We start from the raw sequence: 17,364 nt of genomic DNA on the forward strand, positions 1-17,364 counted from the left end.
TCCTATTCCTCCATATGAGATAGACCTTCTTTGAGCGAGAGATACCAAGATCTAGGTTTTTGTTATTATCTGCTGGTCCTAATGATTCCTCCTAGTTGATCAATGTCCAGCAAAGTGACTTTCGATCTACTGCTTGATCTTTCGGGCTTTGGCAATATGTCATTTCACTATGTGAGGATGGTTGGCGATATATATCTCCGTCGGGCTGGTCTGTTTCCGTACAAATCGCGCTCAGTTTGCATACTCTGTACTAATAAGTTGCTTCAATTATATCCAATTTACAAAAAAAAAAAAATACAATAGCACTTGTTTCATAACAATATCATTATGTGCTGGTGAAGCGAAACGACAATAACCTTATCGCAGGTCACCTGACGGGGCGGTCTCGACGCGCCGCCTTCTCTGAGCTCATCGCCAACTCGCCTCCTCGCCCTGCAAAAGAGACTCGGCGCGCCGCCCGAACATTTGATCGGTTTCTCAAATCAATTCAGTTGTTCAAGGCCTATCAATTCATGAATTCTAATTAATTTTATTTCGTCCGAATAAGAACAAGCACGGCAAGAAAGATCCAGCAGCGTTCCTCCCTTCTACGACGAAGCCTGCCCTCTTGCGCCGCGGCGACCTGAAACCGCCGCAATGGTATCGCGAAAGCGCAACCACTCGGAGGCGGGCGTTGCGCCGAAGCAGCCGCCGGAGGAGCCTGGATTGCTCCATCGCCTGCGGAATAGCTGGGAGTTTGCCAATTTGATGCAATATATTTCCATGTTCGGGAAGCTTATGAAGATTGACGAGAATTTCGGGATTGAGGTATGTCCAGCCTTGTGTTATTGCGGGTTTGCGCAGGTGAATATCCAGACAGTTAATACTAATACTTTGACCTTGTGAATGATAGGACTTGGAGACCGAATGTCTGAAACCTACCCCATCGGAGAAATTGCTGGAGATTGGCCTTTGTCTTCTCAAATGGATATCGTCGCATCGAGGTCTTACGTACGTTCTCCTGCACCGGTTTGGAATTAGGAGAGGAGACTAATTGGATATCTGGAAAATAGATTCGACAATTTCGACGAGTATACGCGACGCCAGTATAATGCCAAAGCCCCTCACCTACCGAACCCCTTTGGGCACGATGAAGTGCCCAATCGATTTCTGGACTTCGATGTCTTCTTGAAACTCCGTGTTCTACACCAGCTGTCCGTCTGGACGTTTTGGAACCCCGACCGTATCCGAGAGAAGATGCCGGAGCAAAGGGAGACCGATCAGACTATTTGGGTGAGTCGTTGTTTCTAGACAGCCTGTGTAAGGTACTGACATGCTGCAAGCGTATCGAAGAACTAGGCTACGATAGTGAAGACCGTTATTATTATGTTCTGGATGATAACCGGCTTTACCGTCTTACCTTTCCGCCGATCCCTCCTCCGAAGTCGCAACCAAAGTCCAGAAGCAGAAACGCACGAGCCATGAGAGTCTCCAAACGAAGACGGGTTTCCGAAGCCGCTGGTGAAGATTCGGATGAAGCGAATACAAATGCCAGTGGCGATCTGGCGAAAGATCCGATGCACGGGATGAAATGGGAATGCATCGCTGTGACGTTGGCAGAGTACCAGGGGTTCCTAGACACGATCCAAAAGACGAGGGACCCCAACGAGAAAGTTCTCAGGGACCGTCTTAATGAACAAGTTATGCCCATCATCGAAAAGGAGGAAGAGGCCCAGCAACGGCAGATTGCCAAGCGCGAAAAAGAGCTTCTCAACATGGAATTACTTGCCGGTGCAAAGAGGTCCAGCCGTCTCGCTGGAAAGATGGAGAAAGAGCGACAAGAACGTGAAGCAGAGGAAGAGGCTTTACGGCGGCAGGCAGAACTAGCAGCGGCCCGCAAAGAAGAAGCCAAACAAAGAAAAATGGAACAAGAAAGGGAGTCGCGGGTCAACCAACGGGAACAGCGCATTAAAGAACGGGAGCGAAAACGCATTGAGCATGAAGAAGAATTGGAAAGGATCACTGCAGAGCAGGAGAAACTTGAACGTGGTGAGAGCAGAATGTCGGAAAGAAACCTCAAGGCGGAACTGGAAAGACGACGAAAGAATTTGGAGGACATCTCGCAAGACGACCAATGGATCTTCGATTGCTCAGGCTGCGGTGTCCATGGAGAGAATTTGGATGACGGTTCGCATAGTGTCGCATGCGAGAGATGCAACGTGTGGCAGCACAGCAAATGTCTTGGTATCGGGCAAGATGAAGCGGAACAAGAAGACTTCCATTTTATCTGTCGAGAATGCAAGCGTCAGGAGGAGGAAGTGAAACTACCAAAGCTTCCACTTCTGAAGTTCCGTGTCGATTCTGCTTCGAATTCTCCATCAGCGGAAGCGCAACACCAGCACCAGCCCCAGGAGCAAGATCTGCCCTTTTCTAAGAAGCCCCAAGGTCCTGGCTTTACTAATATTCGAAATGGCTCTCCCGCCAAACTGTCTGCAGTGCCACCATCACTATCAGCAATCACGGCTCAGCTTTCATCACCGGAGCGTCGTCGATCGCAGCCAGTGCCTCGGTTTTCTCCATCGAAAAGTGCAAATGGCTTTGGTGTGTTCTCGAAAAATCCGGTACCAACGAAACCCTCTGGCCAACCTCCGTTGCCGCCAGTCCAGCAGTCTCTCTCTCGGCGACCGTCAACGTCAAACTCCGTGCAAAACCCATTTTCATCACCCGTCCAGAACCGACCGTCCATGTCTCCAACTCAGGGAAATCGCGACGTAGGCCCTCTGGCAGGGTTTCCGGCCGGCGCTCCTCCGAATGATGCACCTTGGACTCCTTATGGACAGCATCAGGCACCGCGCTCGGACGGTCCCACACGTGGAGCATCCTCTTCATTTCAAAGTAACCCCCCATCCTTTTCCGCAGCAACGCCTAGCAACCCTCAATCTTCCCCTCCACAAAGCTCTCACGGTGGCATGTCCCTGTCAGGAATCAGCCCGACGAAAAACTCGCCGCGACCGATGACATCGGGGAGTATAACAGGGGCGCCGATTCTCCCACCAATCCAGAAGCTAGAACCGAGTCCAAAATTGATGGGGCGAAGCTCACCTGATGCCCCAATTCCCGCCCCTGTGAAGTGTATGACGCCAGAGCAGGAGGAGCGGCGACAACAGGAGAATTCTCTGATGATGCGCGGGCGGAATCCTTCTCAGAGCCAGGGCCAGGGCCAGGGACCCTCGCTGATGTCGTCCCCGTCGCTCAATCGGATCCCTCCCCTGGGACCGTCGGCTGTGGCACCTAAGTCTACAGCTGAATCGATGAAGCAGCAGAGTCCCACGAAGTAATATTTCTTGTTTTCTTTTTTTTCAAGGTTTGCGTTCAGATATCATGTTTTAGTAGACTTATTACTATGGAGTTATTGGTTTTTTTTTTTTTTAAAAAAAAAAAGAAAATATTATCGGGTGGTTCCTTCCTGTCGGGAGCTAAGTCAGGGACGGATATGATGAAGCTGGAAATAATATCCCCTACGAATGATGGCAGCACGATGAGAAGACCCAGTTTATCGGTTTTAAGCATGTGGATACCACGAGCTTGATCGAACGTCGTGAAAAAAGACTGTTTCTTGACTTTGATACTCTATTCTATGTTTTCTGGGATGAACTGGAATTTTTTTTGACTTGGTTGCCGGATAATAGAAGAGGCGTTGGAGGTTCAAGGTCACCATTTTCTTTTCCCTCAATTCCTACTAATTGCTTATTGCATTTGGACTGCAGGCAGAGGAATAAACAATCAATCAGGATTCCTTGTGATTATTTGATAACAATTAACAAACACTTTCCGATCTATTGTATTGCGATCCGAACCGCGTCAGCTGTAGCCGGGATATAATACTGTACAGCAACGTAGCGAAAGAAGCAAAACAATGCGTTGGCTGCATCTACTTGTAATACAAATCGACCATTATTGACCCTCATAACGTCCGGTTTATAATCGGACGGTTCCTTGCCTCTGCATATCCGCTGCTGCATGATGGGTGGTGCGTGCTTGTATACGGGAGGTATACGGGTAGGGATGATTGTATGTATGCACGTATGTCTACGGCAGGAGATACATACAGAAGGCAGCTGTTTGGTTTTTTGCATTCTGCGGCTTTGCAAGCTGCAGTCTGCAACTTCTGCAGAAGCCGAACATGCACCTGTCTCAGACATAAAGGGGCGCTTGTACGTGTATACAAAGCAAACAAGCCAGTGACAGATATGATGTATCTCCTGTTGATTGCTTAAGGTATGGGTGTAGGAAGACACTCCGATATAATTAGTGTAGCACGGGGCAGTTATAGGACCGGGAAGAATGAGATACATATCATTTTCTGCTGGAAGGGCTCGAGAATGAAACGCCAGAGCACGGCTAAATAGCAAAGGGATGCAAATATGGAATGCTATAGACTGGTTACTCGGGCAAACTGGCAGAATGTTTTTTGTACATGCAAGCACAGGTACATGTACAGATAGGAATACATCGAGCCGCTGCTGACCTCACGAAAGCACCAATACCAGCCATGTATTTGGAATTATGTCGGCTGCGGCAGTCTCCGTACAAATGCTCCAGCTGTCATGTACATACTTTCGACAAGGATACGACATAGTGTGCATAAACTATTGGGAGCAGGTAATCTGTCAGGTGAGTTACGCGCAATCTCAATCCATTGACCACTTGCAGTGGTGATAGTAATAGTGGTAACTACGGAGCGGGTAATATACTACATTGTTAGGGACTGGTAATAGGAGTCCGTGGTAGTTACGGGTTTAGGGATTAGGAATAATACGGTAAACGGGACAATACAAGCACCGATCGCAACGCAATTCGGAGTGGCTAACCGAACCAAAGCTGTTATGGATGGATGGTTGGGTATATCTCCACAATATCAGTCTTAACACATACATCAACTGGAGATACGACAGGCAACCTAGAATATCATAGACTACTAAAACAGCGAAATCATTGAGTGACAGGTGACTTCTCCCCCGCAAAGCAATCATTCCTGTCGGAGCCGAAACAGGATTCGAGCCGAAGATTCGCCATATGCACATACTGTACAAGTACATAGCGCGTATTATTTGTTATTACCGTACCGTAACCCCCCTCTCTCGCTCTATCTCGCTAACTGAACTCTGGGTAGATCCACGGGTTCTTGATTTTGACACCACAAAATAGAGCTTAAGCTATGTCAATTCGGTTATAGTATGCGCGGACGGCTCTTTCCGATTGGTCAGAGGGACGTATTCATAAGTCATAAGTACTTGATTTTGCTGTATGGTTGGATATGCTGATTGACTCATGCCTCTGTGCTGCGCTGCGTTGTGGAGTTAATTGACTGGAGATACGCCGATACATTGTGTCTAATTTTGACTTTGTATCTGTCATGATATCTGGCTATCGACTACCCCGTGCTCTATCAACGCTCTAATTTTTCAGTCCCGGGAACCTTGGCGATAGTGAACAGTCTTGGTAGTAATATCTTCTTATGAACTCTTATGAACCTACTCATTAATAATCAGCACAGTTGTGGCAAGTATGCCGTGCCCTACTTACATAGTACCCCTAATAAATAACGATGGACACGGAGCCGTCCCGATTGGGCATCCCGAAGAGAATCTGGCTGGCTTGTCGCGTTTGCTATTGTCCCTCCACACTGTACAGTCCGAATACAGTACCCAGTGTCCTCCATACAGGTGCTACAATGTATCATACTTGTCCACTCACTTGTACGCAGACACACAGACACACAAGGCAGACCCACATGGGACGATCATCTCCAGACTCTACCTTTAGCCAGCCCCAAACTGACACTGACAAGCAAAAGTAAATCAAAAGTACTGACAGCTCTTTATCCCCGAGTCGAGGATGACCTTCGGGAATTTCAGGAAGCAGCTCGTATTCCTCAAAGCACGCTTCGGCTGGGATACCTGTATACAGCAGCCAACTAACCGACGAGCTAGTTATCTTCTCCGGCCGGCGTAATCCAGCCAACTGCGGCAACGGCAATCATGGCAGAATAGGAAAACTTTACTTTGTCCAATCACGAAAAATTAAATGAGGTGATTACTGGTAGGAAGTGGTCTGTTCCTATCAAACCGTTCGTTGGTTCGCTTTTTGACAAGAGATCATGGCGTCTGCGTCCGCGCCGGGGAGATCAACACGGGATCTGTTTCTTTCGAATCCCGAACACCGATGTCACTTTTCCATTTTGAGTAAGGTCCATTGCACTTGTTATGTACGTACCTGCAATACCACGTTGTGATTGATCCCAGGCCAACACGAGGATGACCCAACTACTTAGCTCTGGTACCTGGCTGACTTACCGATACCAAGCAAAAGTCCCAATTCCTGTCATGATGGGGCATCAACTAAGTTTCAACTTTGATCTTTGGAGAAAGGTCGGCTAATTGATCGACACTGTTGAACAGTGATTGCCTGAAGAAGAGCATTTCCTGATACGACCTCACCATACCGTCTCAACACTCAACGACCATCGATCAATTCACCTTACCAGCCAACCAGCAGCAGGTAGACAAGGCAATAGGTAACTAACACATGTGACTGTGATTCTGGAAGCCTTAGTGACTGTTAGCAAAGTTTCAATCCTTGAGAGAAAGCTGTGGCATTTCTAGTCTGGAGCTTGTAGTATGTCAGTGTGATAGAAATGCCTCATGTTCACAGGGACGTTGTGATAACCTGTAGAGGAGACTTGCCCTGGTTTCTTCCAACTCAAGTTCGAGGATCGGGTTCCGATGTACAACCAGGGCACCACATGCAAAAATAGATGAAACACATGGAGTACACAGCATGGACGCAACAGTATATTCTTAGTCTTGCCACACAGATTGTGTCATTATTCTTACATGAAAGATGTTTGTATAGCACGTAGGGCAAGGAATGTGCCAAAAGAGAATGTGTAAAAAGGTTCTTTAAGCTTAACCGAAGACTGACCAAGAGGGTAACTGTTGACTCTGTCTGCAAAGAGACTGAAAGACAAAAGGTGAGAAAAGGGAAGGTGAAGACTGCGTTGTGAGACTAGCGACTGGGAATAAAGCCAGCCTCGTGGCAGGACGCAACTACTCCTATTTTGGGAAGGTAGATGGTCATCCATACCCGGATTAGGATAAGTCCAATTCTTGGCGGAGGCTCGAGGGGGGTTCTAGAAAAATTATCGAACTCGCTTTCTGCGGGATTAGGAGGTAAGGGAAAAGGAAATGGAAGGAATGGATCCCTGTCGGAAATCGTCTGCCCATGGGTCAGTGTTAAAGAAAGAAACGAGAATGGCTTGTGCGTTCATAAAAGTCTATTTCAACAAATGCCCTATCAAGCAGGTGGATACGGCGTGGAGTGTATCAGACAACTCCATGTGGAGGGACTGGAGAAGATTTACTATTATAGATAGTAGTAGAGCTATATGGTATCTTAGTTATATCCCTTCTGCAAGGTGATAAGATGAACCAAGAACTGTTGCAGCAGAACCAAGCACATGGCTGTTGTAACACCTTCTTTATTCATCATCTCCCCCTTTTTTTCTCTTCTCACCCTGTCTATAGAACTCTTTTCAAGACAAAGAACTGGTCAGCGTTCCTGCGTGGCCTTTTTCGTGGCGTTAATATGGAGGCCCTATCGAGGATTGCTCTTACTGCAGATCTCGTCCAGTCTTTCGCCAGGGATATATGTCAGCTTCCGGATTAGGCAAGGCCAGACACGGGAGACATGTGCCATAAGCCAGACGCCCGAGACTCGACGATGTTGCATCGCATATTATCCTTGTCGAGTCTGACTCCTGTATACTGGTAGTATTCGCTCTAGTGCTGTAGTCCTAGTGGTACAAAATGATGCTCATGTCAAAGTGGAGAATGGCAGCGATCGACCAGTTCTTGTGCTACATCAGCCGACGATGATTTGCAACTCGGTAGATCTCTTTTTCCCTCTCCCATGGTTGCCCCACCCTTACCGAGATCAAGATTCCATTGGTCTGTGTGCCAGATGTCGCCAGTCTTGGCATGTTTTTACTGGTCCGATAAGCTCACACGTGACTGTAACGGAACCAATGGCTGATTCATGCCTCAGGCTAGTTGCTAGGTTGCTAGTAAAGCCCCAACTTGATCTGATGTTTATATCGTAATGTAATTACCGCGCTAACCCGATGCGCGTTAAGATCGCCCCATAACCCACCCCGGGCGCACCGGATACTTCAACCCGCCCAATGGAAGGACCAATCATACAGCCCGTGGCGTATTGCAATGGTCATCGGGGCCCCGGTCGTACCGCTCAAACTGTGCCAACCAGCCTGAGGCTCGACTATTCTTTTTTTTTTTACTTATTTGAATCGAGATGGATATTTGTCATGCCTATCTGTAGATAAATTGGGTTGATATTGGGGTCAGAGTACGCGATACGATGCGTACGTAGACTGCGTGGTTAGGGTATATCCGTACTTTATACCATATCTGGGATTGTACTACCTACATCTACTATGTCGAGATTCTCCCCTGATTCAGCTGATGGCGCCATGTGGATAATAAATAACATGCCAAATAATCACCAGGAAGATGAGGATGTGATTCAAGGATTTTGACCGGGGTATCAAGCAAATAGATGTTTGTGAAAGCGAGAAATCAAAAGCCTGTCCTTGTTCCAAGGAACCACTAGCAGAAGTACTTGCACCGTAATAGGCAGTTCTAGGGTAAAGAATAATAACATCTGCCATTTTTGATAGGTCTATCCATTCCGACGGGAAGGCCCGTGTCGTTGGCAGGTGAAATTATTCTATTTGAAAAATACATAAATAAAAAAAAAAAACCTCATGTCGATCCAGGTAAGGGTAAAAAAAAAAAAAAAGTCCGTTACTAGATAATACCAGTAAAAATACGCACAGCAACTCCCTGCTCAGTCCTCTCACACTCCCAACCATAAGTATGTGTCAGTGGTTCGTCCGGGGTCCATCGCCTTTCTCTTAATCTGCATACCTGAGAAATGACCGGATTGAGTATTTGTAGCTTTTTTGTTTTTTATCTCATTATTATTCTTGTTATTTCCTCAATGCCATATCCAAAACTGGCACAAAGGAGAACATGGTATACTCATGGATCCAGGAGGGGGGAGAAAAAAAAAAGTGGGAGAACGGTTCAGAGTCAAAGGGTCCCGACAGAGTGGAACAAAGACTGCATGTGTATATCCCAATTGAGTCAGGTTCAGTTCAGTCTGTCAGGAATTTTTGATATTTGATTTTATTTTTTATCAAATTATGGAACCTGGGGCCACTTGGAACGGGTGTCATATTCCGCCGGGGCTCCATAGACCTTATCCTTCCTCCAACCGTTACTACATCAGATTCAAATTGCTTTAATTGACGACCCCATCATCTTCTTGTTCTCTCTCTTTTTTTTTTTTTTTTCAATTTCTCTATGCACACCTCTTCTTTCTTTCTATATAACTTCTTAGTCTCCCTTTGACACTCTTCATATCTTGTCCTCTACTTCAATAGTTAATTCTTCCTCTCTAATATCCTCCCTTCTTCTAGCTCTTGCTCCGCTTTGTACTCATTTATCATCTCATACAACGTGTCTGTCTCACTTGTTTCCGTCTTGGGTGTTTGACCTGCTCTCCCATTTGCGTCGTTTGAGATCAATCAATCAACCAAGCATCAATCAGGGGAACCGCAGTTGTTCCTCAAATGCAGCTGATCCCTCTCAATTGTCTCTCCATTTTATTCCACTCTTCTTCTCCTCTTCCTCACTTCGATATCCATCATCTGAGCATCGTCTCAGCGCTCCCATTTCTCTTTCTACTTGCTATCCAGCAATGACGACAGCAAAGTATCTTCGAGGTCAACCTCCTTCTCCTCCTCAGTCTCCCCACAGCGATTCTCTCTCCAATTCCATTGCCATGAGCCACTCCTACGAGCATCCTGACAGCACGGTCAAGATGGCTTACGATAGTGACACTCAGCCTTTGGTAAGTTTGCATCAGTGTCTCTTCGCCACATTGGGGACATTCACTGACCACAGCCAAAAAAAAAAAAAAAACAGGCTTACACCTCAGCCCCCTCTTTTTACGTTCCCAACAGTGATTACTCACGAATGCTGCCTATGCAGTATCCTGTAAGTCTCTTCCTTCAATTCTAACAGCGCAACCAGAACGCAACAATTGAACAGTGCTGATGAAAGCTTCCCAACAGATTGCTGGCCACCCCGGCTTGATCAACACCCCTCCTCCTACCGCTGATGAAAGCGTTGTTCCGGGTAGCCTGGAGTCAACGTCTCGCTGGTCGGTTCCCAAATCCTCCTCTGCGAAGCCACGCGTGTCGAGAGCTCCCCGCATCCAGCGTCGATCCAAGAAGTTGAAAGAACGCTCCAAGCCCAATGTCACTGCTCCCTTGAGCAAATCGACCAAGCATATGACACACATTCCTCTTCGCGACATGGAGAGCTGGGTCCACCGTCCCATCAAGATTCGTATGCAAGAAGTTGCCAAGCGGAACGGTCGTGTTGCTCGTCCTATGAACTCCTTCATGCTCTACCGTTCCGCTTATGCAGAGCGCGCCAAGCAGCTTATCACTGAGACCAACCACCAGAAGGTTTCTGAAGCGGCGGGTGAGAGTTGGAAGATTGAGTCGCGTGAGATCCGGGAGAAGTACGAACTTCTGGCCAGCATCGAGAAGAGCAACCACCTCAAAGCTCATCCTGGTTACAAGTTCTCGCCCTCCAAGAAGGACAAGAACCCAGATGAGTCCCGTTCGGAACCGGATCCTGAACAGGGACCCTCCCCCATGTCCAGCCCTTCTTTTGCCCAGAGCGGTCGCGGTATGAGCTGTGGCGTGGAAAATGGCGGTTGGGACAGCCGTGACTTTACTCCCTTTGACCAAGACCATGGTCTTCCCTCCGCAAGCTATCTGAGCTCATCCTGGCAAACGGGCCACCCTGGCAGGCCTTTTACGGGAATAAACGAGGCGGCCCATCACTACATCCCATCGTCCGTCCCTGCGGGTGTCGTGAACCTGCAGGAATTGCAGTACTCGTCGTCGACGGCCCTGGCTGGACTGCCTGGTGGCACTCACCATGACCTTCTTCAACCTCAAAACTCCATCCCGACCCCGGGTTCGTTCACCGATGGTCAGTTGGACCCCCAGCTGCTAAAGCGTGACACGGCCAGTCCGGCTCAGGTCTACCATCATAATGGTGTCTATCACCCCATGTGGCAGGAAGGACCCGCCTATCTGCCTGCAACGACCTCCATGCCGCCAAATGCAGTGCCCTACTCTGTCGCCGGTTACCAGCCGAGCATGCAAACCTTGTTGGACAACCGGGAATCCTGGGAATCTAGTCAAGAGACCAATGTCGACGGGCCCAATGGTGGCGACTTTGACCATTGGATTAATCCTCATCCTACTGGGTACTGATTGTTCATGAGATTTAATTTTCACCCTCTCATGCCCACTATGATGACGATAATGATGACGACAGTGACGAGCTGGAGAGTTTTTCACCCACGTTATTTACTTCCATCTTCCTTTCGTTTTTCCTTTTGTTTCTTTTGGGTCTATCTTTTTACATTTAGAGAGGCCGGAGTTCTTGCGGCGCAATAGATTTAGGATTGGGTGGTACTTGTTTGATGATCATCAATTATATTCCCTGTGTGCTTGGCTGTTGGACTGAAGAATATCCCTTATCTCTTGTTGGGCGGTGGTCTCTACATTGTGATTATTGTATGTAATAAAGGACATAGACTGGTGGCTTCATTGCATTTACGCTTATCTATATCCAACTTCTTCAGTATCCTGTAACACTCCGTAGTTCAAGTCTATGACATCGGGAGAGATCGGCGGATCGGCAAATCTGACTAAGGCACGAATGCACCCATCGCGATCGCGACAAGACAAAGACCCATCTTCTTCGTGACAAATCAGGCACAAAAAAAAGATTCATCCTTTCTTATAACCATATCATGTACGGCGAACTCGGTAACAAACTGGTATGCCCCATCAATGCCTCGATTCCGCTATCTAATTACTGACTGCCAAAGGTCCAACATGCCAAACGCACCCAATCCCTTGCCCACCTCCCACCCTACCAAACTGAAATGGTTCGCGCCGTAGCCCGCGAAGTACGCGATCTCGACCGCGATGTAACACATCTCCTCACCCCCTTCGAAGGCTCCTTCAACCCCTCCGCCCAACCGGCCGTCGCCTGCGCCCTCCTCGTCGACCACCTCTGCATGCGCCGAAACAAACGCTGTCTGTTAGCCTACCACCGCGTTCGTACAGAAAAGCTAGAAGAATTATGCTGGAAGGGCGTGGATCTGCTAGAACAGCAACTTCCGGAAGATTCATTACAACAACAAGGACAGCAGGAGTCAGGCCTTGGGCAGGTAGGGAATCACAGCTCGCTGAGTCCCGAGGAAGAGGAATATTTCCGGCTATATGGGGATATGTTGGCGGCGTATAAGGGACAATGGACGGATGTGGATTTGACGGGGAGTTTGGAGCCGCCGCAGGATTTGTTCATTGATGTGCGGGTTTTGAAGGATGCGGGGGAGATTCAGACGGAATACGGGTATGTCTTTGTCTTTATCTGTTAATGCTTTGGGACTGTGGATGCTGATGAGACAGGGTAATCAATTTGACCAAGAATAGCCAATTATATGTGCGACAGGGAGATGTGGAACGATTGATTGCGCAGGGATTTTTGGAGCGATTGAATTGATATAACATTACGTTTAACTGTATATAAAGTGTTTACTATGCTACAATTCTAATGATACCCATTCGCGTTGACCGAAGTTGGTTGCGGGAATATCGGAGCGTATCAGCTGTCATGCTGCACGTGTTTAACTTTGAGGGCGTCAGCAAAAGCAATATAGATAGACCGCTCGCTGCATAGATCTATCTATTCTATCATTTTTATGTTTACAAGGTTTACTACAAGAGTGCAGCATACAAATATTCAAAATATTCAAATATTTAACTGATCGATGTCTCTACAGGTCTAGGCAGCGCACGGGCGATAAAATTAGCAGGCAGTGATAAGAGTTTTAGTCACTCTGATAAGCTTGTCTCTGCTCCCACTCCAACGTCTGTCATATCACCTCGTTCTTCCCATTCAAATCCTTCTCTTTTCTCCTTCTTCTCATACAATTTATCGTGCCATTCTTACTCTGTTCATATGGCTGCTTTTTTCGTTCGCTTCTGAGCGATGCCAATTGCTCACCTCTGACCCCGGACTCTTTCTCCACGCCGTTTTCGGTCAATATACGCATTAGAGCAGAGCTCTTATCGACTTCCAGGAACAACCATTTGATTTCAGTGATCATAATAAGATATGGGAGTCCTCCCACCCCGCCGCCGTCGTGACTCTAGACTTCTAGGCATCACCCCTTCCAACACCGAATGGTCTCATGACCTTCTCGCCCATGACTCCGAGTTCCCCGTCGAGCACGCCAATAATGGGAGCAGCCCCCCAGCCCCGGGTGTCTTTGGGATCGAACCCTCTGTGCATGGGGGGTCGAGTTATCGGACGCCAAGTCGGTCGTTTCTACATCGGTCATTTCATAATTCGTTAGGTATGTTATCATTCTTGGCTTCTATTTACGGGACTGAGCAATATTGATAATTCTAGATCCTGCAAACTACTCCTCGAACGGCGTCCGTGAAGAAACGGCTGAATTAGCTTCGTTTGCTCTCTCGTTGAATGGGACTCAGAGTCATTCGCTTCCGTCGGATAGAAACCGGTTTCCGCAAAATTTGGATATTTTTCGTCGCTCGGAGGGACAGTCTGAGGATGCGATATCGTCTGGAAGCCTGCGTGATTTAGCAATTCCGGAAGTTGGGGGCCATGAACCTGTTGGTGTGCCTGCTACTGGGTCGTCTGCGTTGACGCAACTGATCCGTAGTCCGTCTAGCTCTCTTGAGGAACGGATATCCACTGGCAGTAACGGCAATGGCGGCGAAGAAGAGGAACAGTATAATGATGGGGAAGAAGATTCACAACAAGAGGGAGAATCAACTACTGCCGATGAGGGCGAAAACCCTACTACTGAGCGAACGTCTTTGCTGTCCAAGTCTTATCGGGGGTATGGGATTGCAGAGGATGTCGAGAGCCAAGGTGTTCCGAACAAATGTCCGCGCAATACGTTCTCTCAGTTTGCCTCAAAAGTGACCAGATGCTTGCAGATTCTTTCTAACCCTATGTCCTGGAATAGACGTGCTGTTTGGCACAATGGCGTGGTCTATCCGCTTAGCTTACTCCCGTCGGTTTTTCTCGGGTTACTACTTAATATCCTTGACGCTCTATCCTATGGTATGATTCTGTTTCCTCTGGGGGAGGCTGTTTTTGCGGACTTGGGGTCCGACGGAATCTCCATGTTCTATGTGAGTACCATCATCGCGCAGGTGGTCTTCTCCTCCGGAGGTTCGATCTTCACTGGCGGGATAGGCAGTGAGATGATTGAGGTAGTTCCTTTTTTCCACCAGATGGCATTGACCATTCTACAGCGCGTTGGAGAGGACAACCCCAAATCCGTCATCGCAACCACCATTCTCGCATTCTCGGTCAGCTCAGTCTTGACGGGGCTGGTGTTCTTCCTAATGGGAACCTGTCGACTTGGTTCCCTAATTGGATTCTTCCCACGGCATATCCTGATCGGCTGCATCGGGGGCGTGGGCTTCTTCCTGCTACAGACCGGCGTCGAGGTCTCAGCACGACTGTCCGGATCTCTGGAATACAACCTTTCCACATTGCAGAAGCTTTCCCAATTGGATACATTGCCACTTTGGATGATACCCCTGTTCCTTGCCATTGGTCTCCTTATTTTGCAGCGTTTTGTTCGGTCGAATTTCCTAGTTGGCGGTTATTTTATCTTTGTCGGGGTTATCTTCTACATTGTTAAATTCAGTGCTCAAGTGCCTATGGATGTTTTGCGGAATCGCGGATGGGTGTTTGATGCGCCTTCGTCTTCGAATCCGTGGTATCATTTTTATACGCTTTATGGTGAGTTTCCTTTTCCAGTCTCTAGACAGTGTATTTCGCTAAGCGTTCGCCAGATTTCTCTGCTGTGAACTGGTCTGCATTTGCAGATACTATTCCAGCCATGTTTGCTCTTACGTTCTTTGGTGTTCTTCATGTCCCTATTAATGTTCCGGCTTTGGGTATTTCGACTGGTGAGGATAATCTGAATGTGGACCGAGAGCTCATGGCACATGGTGTCACAAATGCTTTGTCTGGGTTTGCGGGTAGTATACAGGTACGTGCTCCTGCAGGGATTGCAGAATCGATGCTAATTACTTAGAACTATTTGGTGTACACCAATAGTCTATTGTTTATCGACAGCGGTGGTAGTTCCCGTTTGGCAGGTCTTATGTTGGCAGCGGCTACGGTTGGGATTCTGATTGTTGGACCGTCGATCGTTGGATTCATTCCGGTTATGGTGGTTGGGGCCCTTATTTTCCTGCTCGGTATTGAATTGATGCAGGAAGCTTTGATCGACACATGGGGGAAGCTACATCGGTTGGAATATTTGACGGTAATCCCTGCCAATATCTTGCTCTGCAAAGAGTTGAAAACTAACTGATGTCAGGTGGTGATTATTGTAGTAACGATGGGCGCATGGGATTTTGTCGCTGGAATTCTTGTTGGAATTATCCTGGCTTGTGTTAGTTATGTGGTACAGACATCACGCAAGTCTGCCATCCGCGCCACGTTTTCAGGCAAGATCACAGGTTCAACGGTTCGTCGTCCACCTGTGCAACAGCGGTATCTGCGCGAAGCCGGTCAGCAGACGCTGATCATGAAGCTGACCGGGTATCTGTTCTTCGGCACGATTGTCAATGTCGAGAATACGATGCGGGGATTGATCGAAGAGGAAGCTTTCAACCGACGTCCCATCCGGTTTTTGATCCTGGACTTTTCGCGAGTGTACGGTTTGGACTTCTCCGCAGCGGAGGCGTTTACGCGCATAAACCGGATTCTGCGCAAACGGAATGTGCAGACAACGATCTCAGGGCTGGACGTCCGGGGCGATGTGGGAAGGAGTCTGCAGAATGTTGGACTATTTGCGCCAGAGAACGGCGTGCAGATATTCGAGGATCTCAATTCGGCGCTAGAGTTTAGTGAAAATGAATACCTCAAGGTGTTCTACAATTACCGAGAGGAGTTGCTGGACAGCAATGCACCGTCACGGATTTCCCTGGAAGTGCCGACAATTACCAGGAGTGCCACCGTGCCTCCACAGTCCGGCCCGGCATCATTGGCGGATGGACTAACCAGCTCCCCTCGCCGTCGATACCTGCAACAAGCCGCGACGGAAACGATCCGCGAGGATGAAACAGCGGTACTGATCCCCGCAGCGTGGACAGCGATGCGCCAACCACTACCCCTCCTCCTGCAGACTTTTCAAGGGCTGACCTCTCAAAACGAGGACTTCTGGTACCCGGTCTGTGCGTACATGACGCGCGAGAACTACACAGCAGGGACAGTGCTGTACCAAGAAGGCGACTATCCGCAGGGGTTCTACCTGTTGGAGTCGGGGATGCTCCGGGCAGAGTACGAGCTGCCGCAGGGGCGGTATTTCGAGCTGATCGTGGCTGGACGGCCGTGTGGCGAGTTACCGTTCTTCAGCGAGACGCGACGAACGGCGACAGTTAGGGCGGAGCAGGACTGTGTGGCATGGTGCTTAGGAGCGGAGCAGTGGAGGGCATTACGGGAGGAGGCGCCGGCGATAGCGCAGGAGCTGTTAGCTGTCAGTTTGAAGTTGACGACGGAGCGGATGGACAGTATTACATCGTAAGCCCCCCTCCCCTAGCCCCTTATCATTCTTCGTTTGGAGTTGCTGGTGCTAACGTTGATAGGTATGTTTTGACGATGGCGGCATGATGAGTTGGCGTGGCGACGGATTTGCAAGAACACTTAAGCATAGCGTTTATTTACGAGTATGTATGAGGTCTATGACAGGCAGATATGAGAGCGATGTGATGCGTTATGATGTGACGAGGTTAAGTGACAGATGACCCCTCAGGATCATCGGAGGGGTACTTTACAGTGTATTTGCATGGCGCGATACACCGGCTGTAGATGTCAAAGCTGTAATTCTGCTGTTATTGCACTCTATAACACACTACTCGGTACTATTTAACTATTACAGTTGTATAACTATCCTGTCTTCTACTAATAACGACTACCAGAAGCCGTATCCAAGTTGTAGAGTCATTTCTAGATTTCTTGGCGCTGGTTCCGTGGTCGGAACGAGACAAGTCCATCGTTTCTGTTTCGGGCTAGTCAAAGTTTATCCTTAGCGTCGAATTTATCATACAGTACCCATACGCTTATATAAAGATAGACCGCACGGGGAGGAAAA

General features: G+C 48.2%; 4 protein-coding genes across 4 annotated transcripts; all 4 read left to right on the plus strand.

Annotated features, from left to right (window-relative positions):
- Nucleotides 1-636: 636 nt before the first annotated feature.
- Nucleotides 637-3,317, plus strand: ACHE_10288S (putative PHD finger domain protein; the record flags this gene model as incomplete). Its single annotated transcript, XM_043277608.1, has 4 exons — nt 637-807; nt 893-990; nt 1,053-1,272; nt 1,323-3,317. The coding sequence occupies 4 exons, from the start codon at nt 637-639 to the stop codon at nt 3,315-3,317; spliced, it is 2,484 nt and encodes an 827-aa protein (XP_043131408.1).
- Nucleotides 3,318-9,903: 6,586 nt separating this feature from the next.
- ACHE_10289S (HMG-box domain-containing protein) lies at nt 9,904-11,416 on the plus strand (the record flags this gene model as incomplete). Its single annotated transcript, XM_043277619.1, has 2 exons — nt 9,904-9,972; nt 10,196-11,416. The coding sequence occupies 2 exons, from the start codon at nt 9,904-9,906 to the stop codon at nt 11,414-11,416; spliced, it is 1,290 nt and encodes a 429-aa protein (XP_043131409.1).
- A 545-nt stretch (nt 11,417-11,961) lies between these two features.
- On the plus strand, nt 11,962-12,719 carry PSF1 (DNA replication protein PSF1; the record flags this gene model as incomplete). The annotated part of the gene is made up of 3 exons (XM_043277631.1): nt 11,962-11,988; nt 12,040-12,569; nt 12,626-12,719. 3 exons carry the CDS (start codon nt 11,962-11,964, stop codon nt 12,717-12,719), a joined length of 651 nt encoding a protein of 216 aa, XP_043131410.1.
- A 615-nt stretch (nt 12,720-13,334) lies between these two features.
- On the plus strand, nt 13,335-16,883 carry ACHE_10291S (sulfate transporter family protein; the record flags this gene model as incomplete). The annotated part of the gene is made up of 6 exons (XM_043277642.1): nt 13,335-13,575; nt 13,632-15,002; nt 15,056-15,255; nt 15,301-15,534; nt 15,589-16,793; nt 16,859-16,883. 6 exons carry the CDS (start codon nt 13,335-13,337, stop codon nt 16,881-16,883), a joined length of 3,276 nt encoding a protein of 1,091 aa, XP_043131411.1.
- Nucleotides 16,884-17,364: the final 481 nt, after the last annotated feature.

The sequence above is a fragment of the Aspergillus chevalieri genome, chromosome 1 (genome assembly GCF_016861735.1).
Source record: "Aspergillus chevalieri M1 DNA, chromosome 1, nearly complete sequence".
Lineage (NCBI taxonomy): Eukaryota > Fungi > Ascomycota > Eurotiomycetes > Eurotiales > Aspergillaceae > Aspergillus > Aspergillus chevalieri.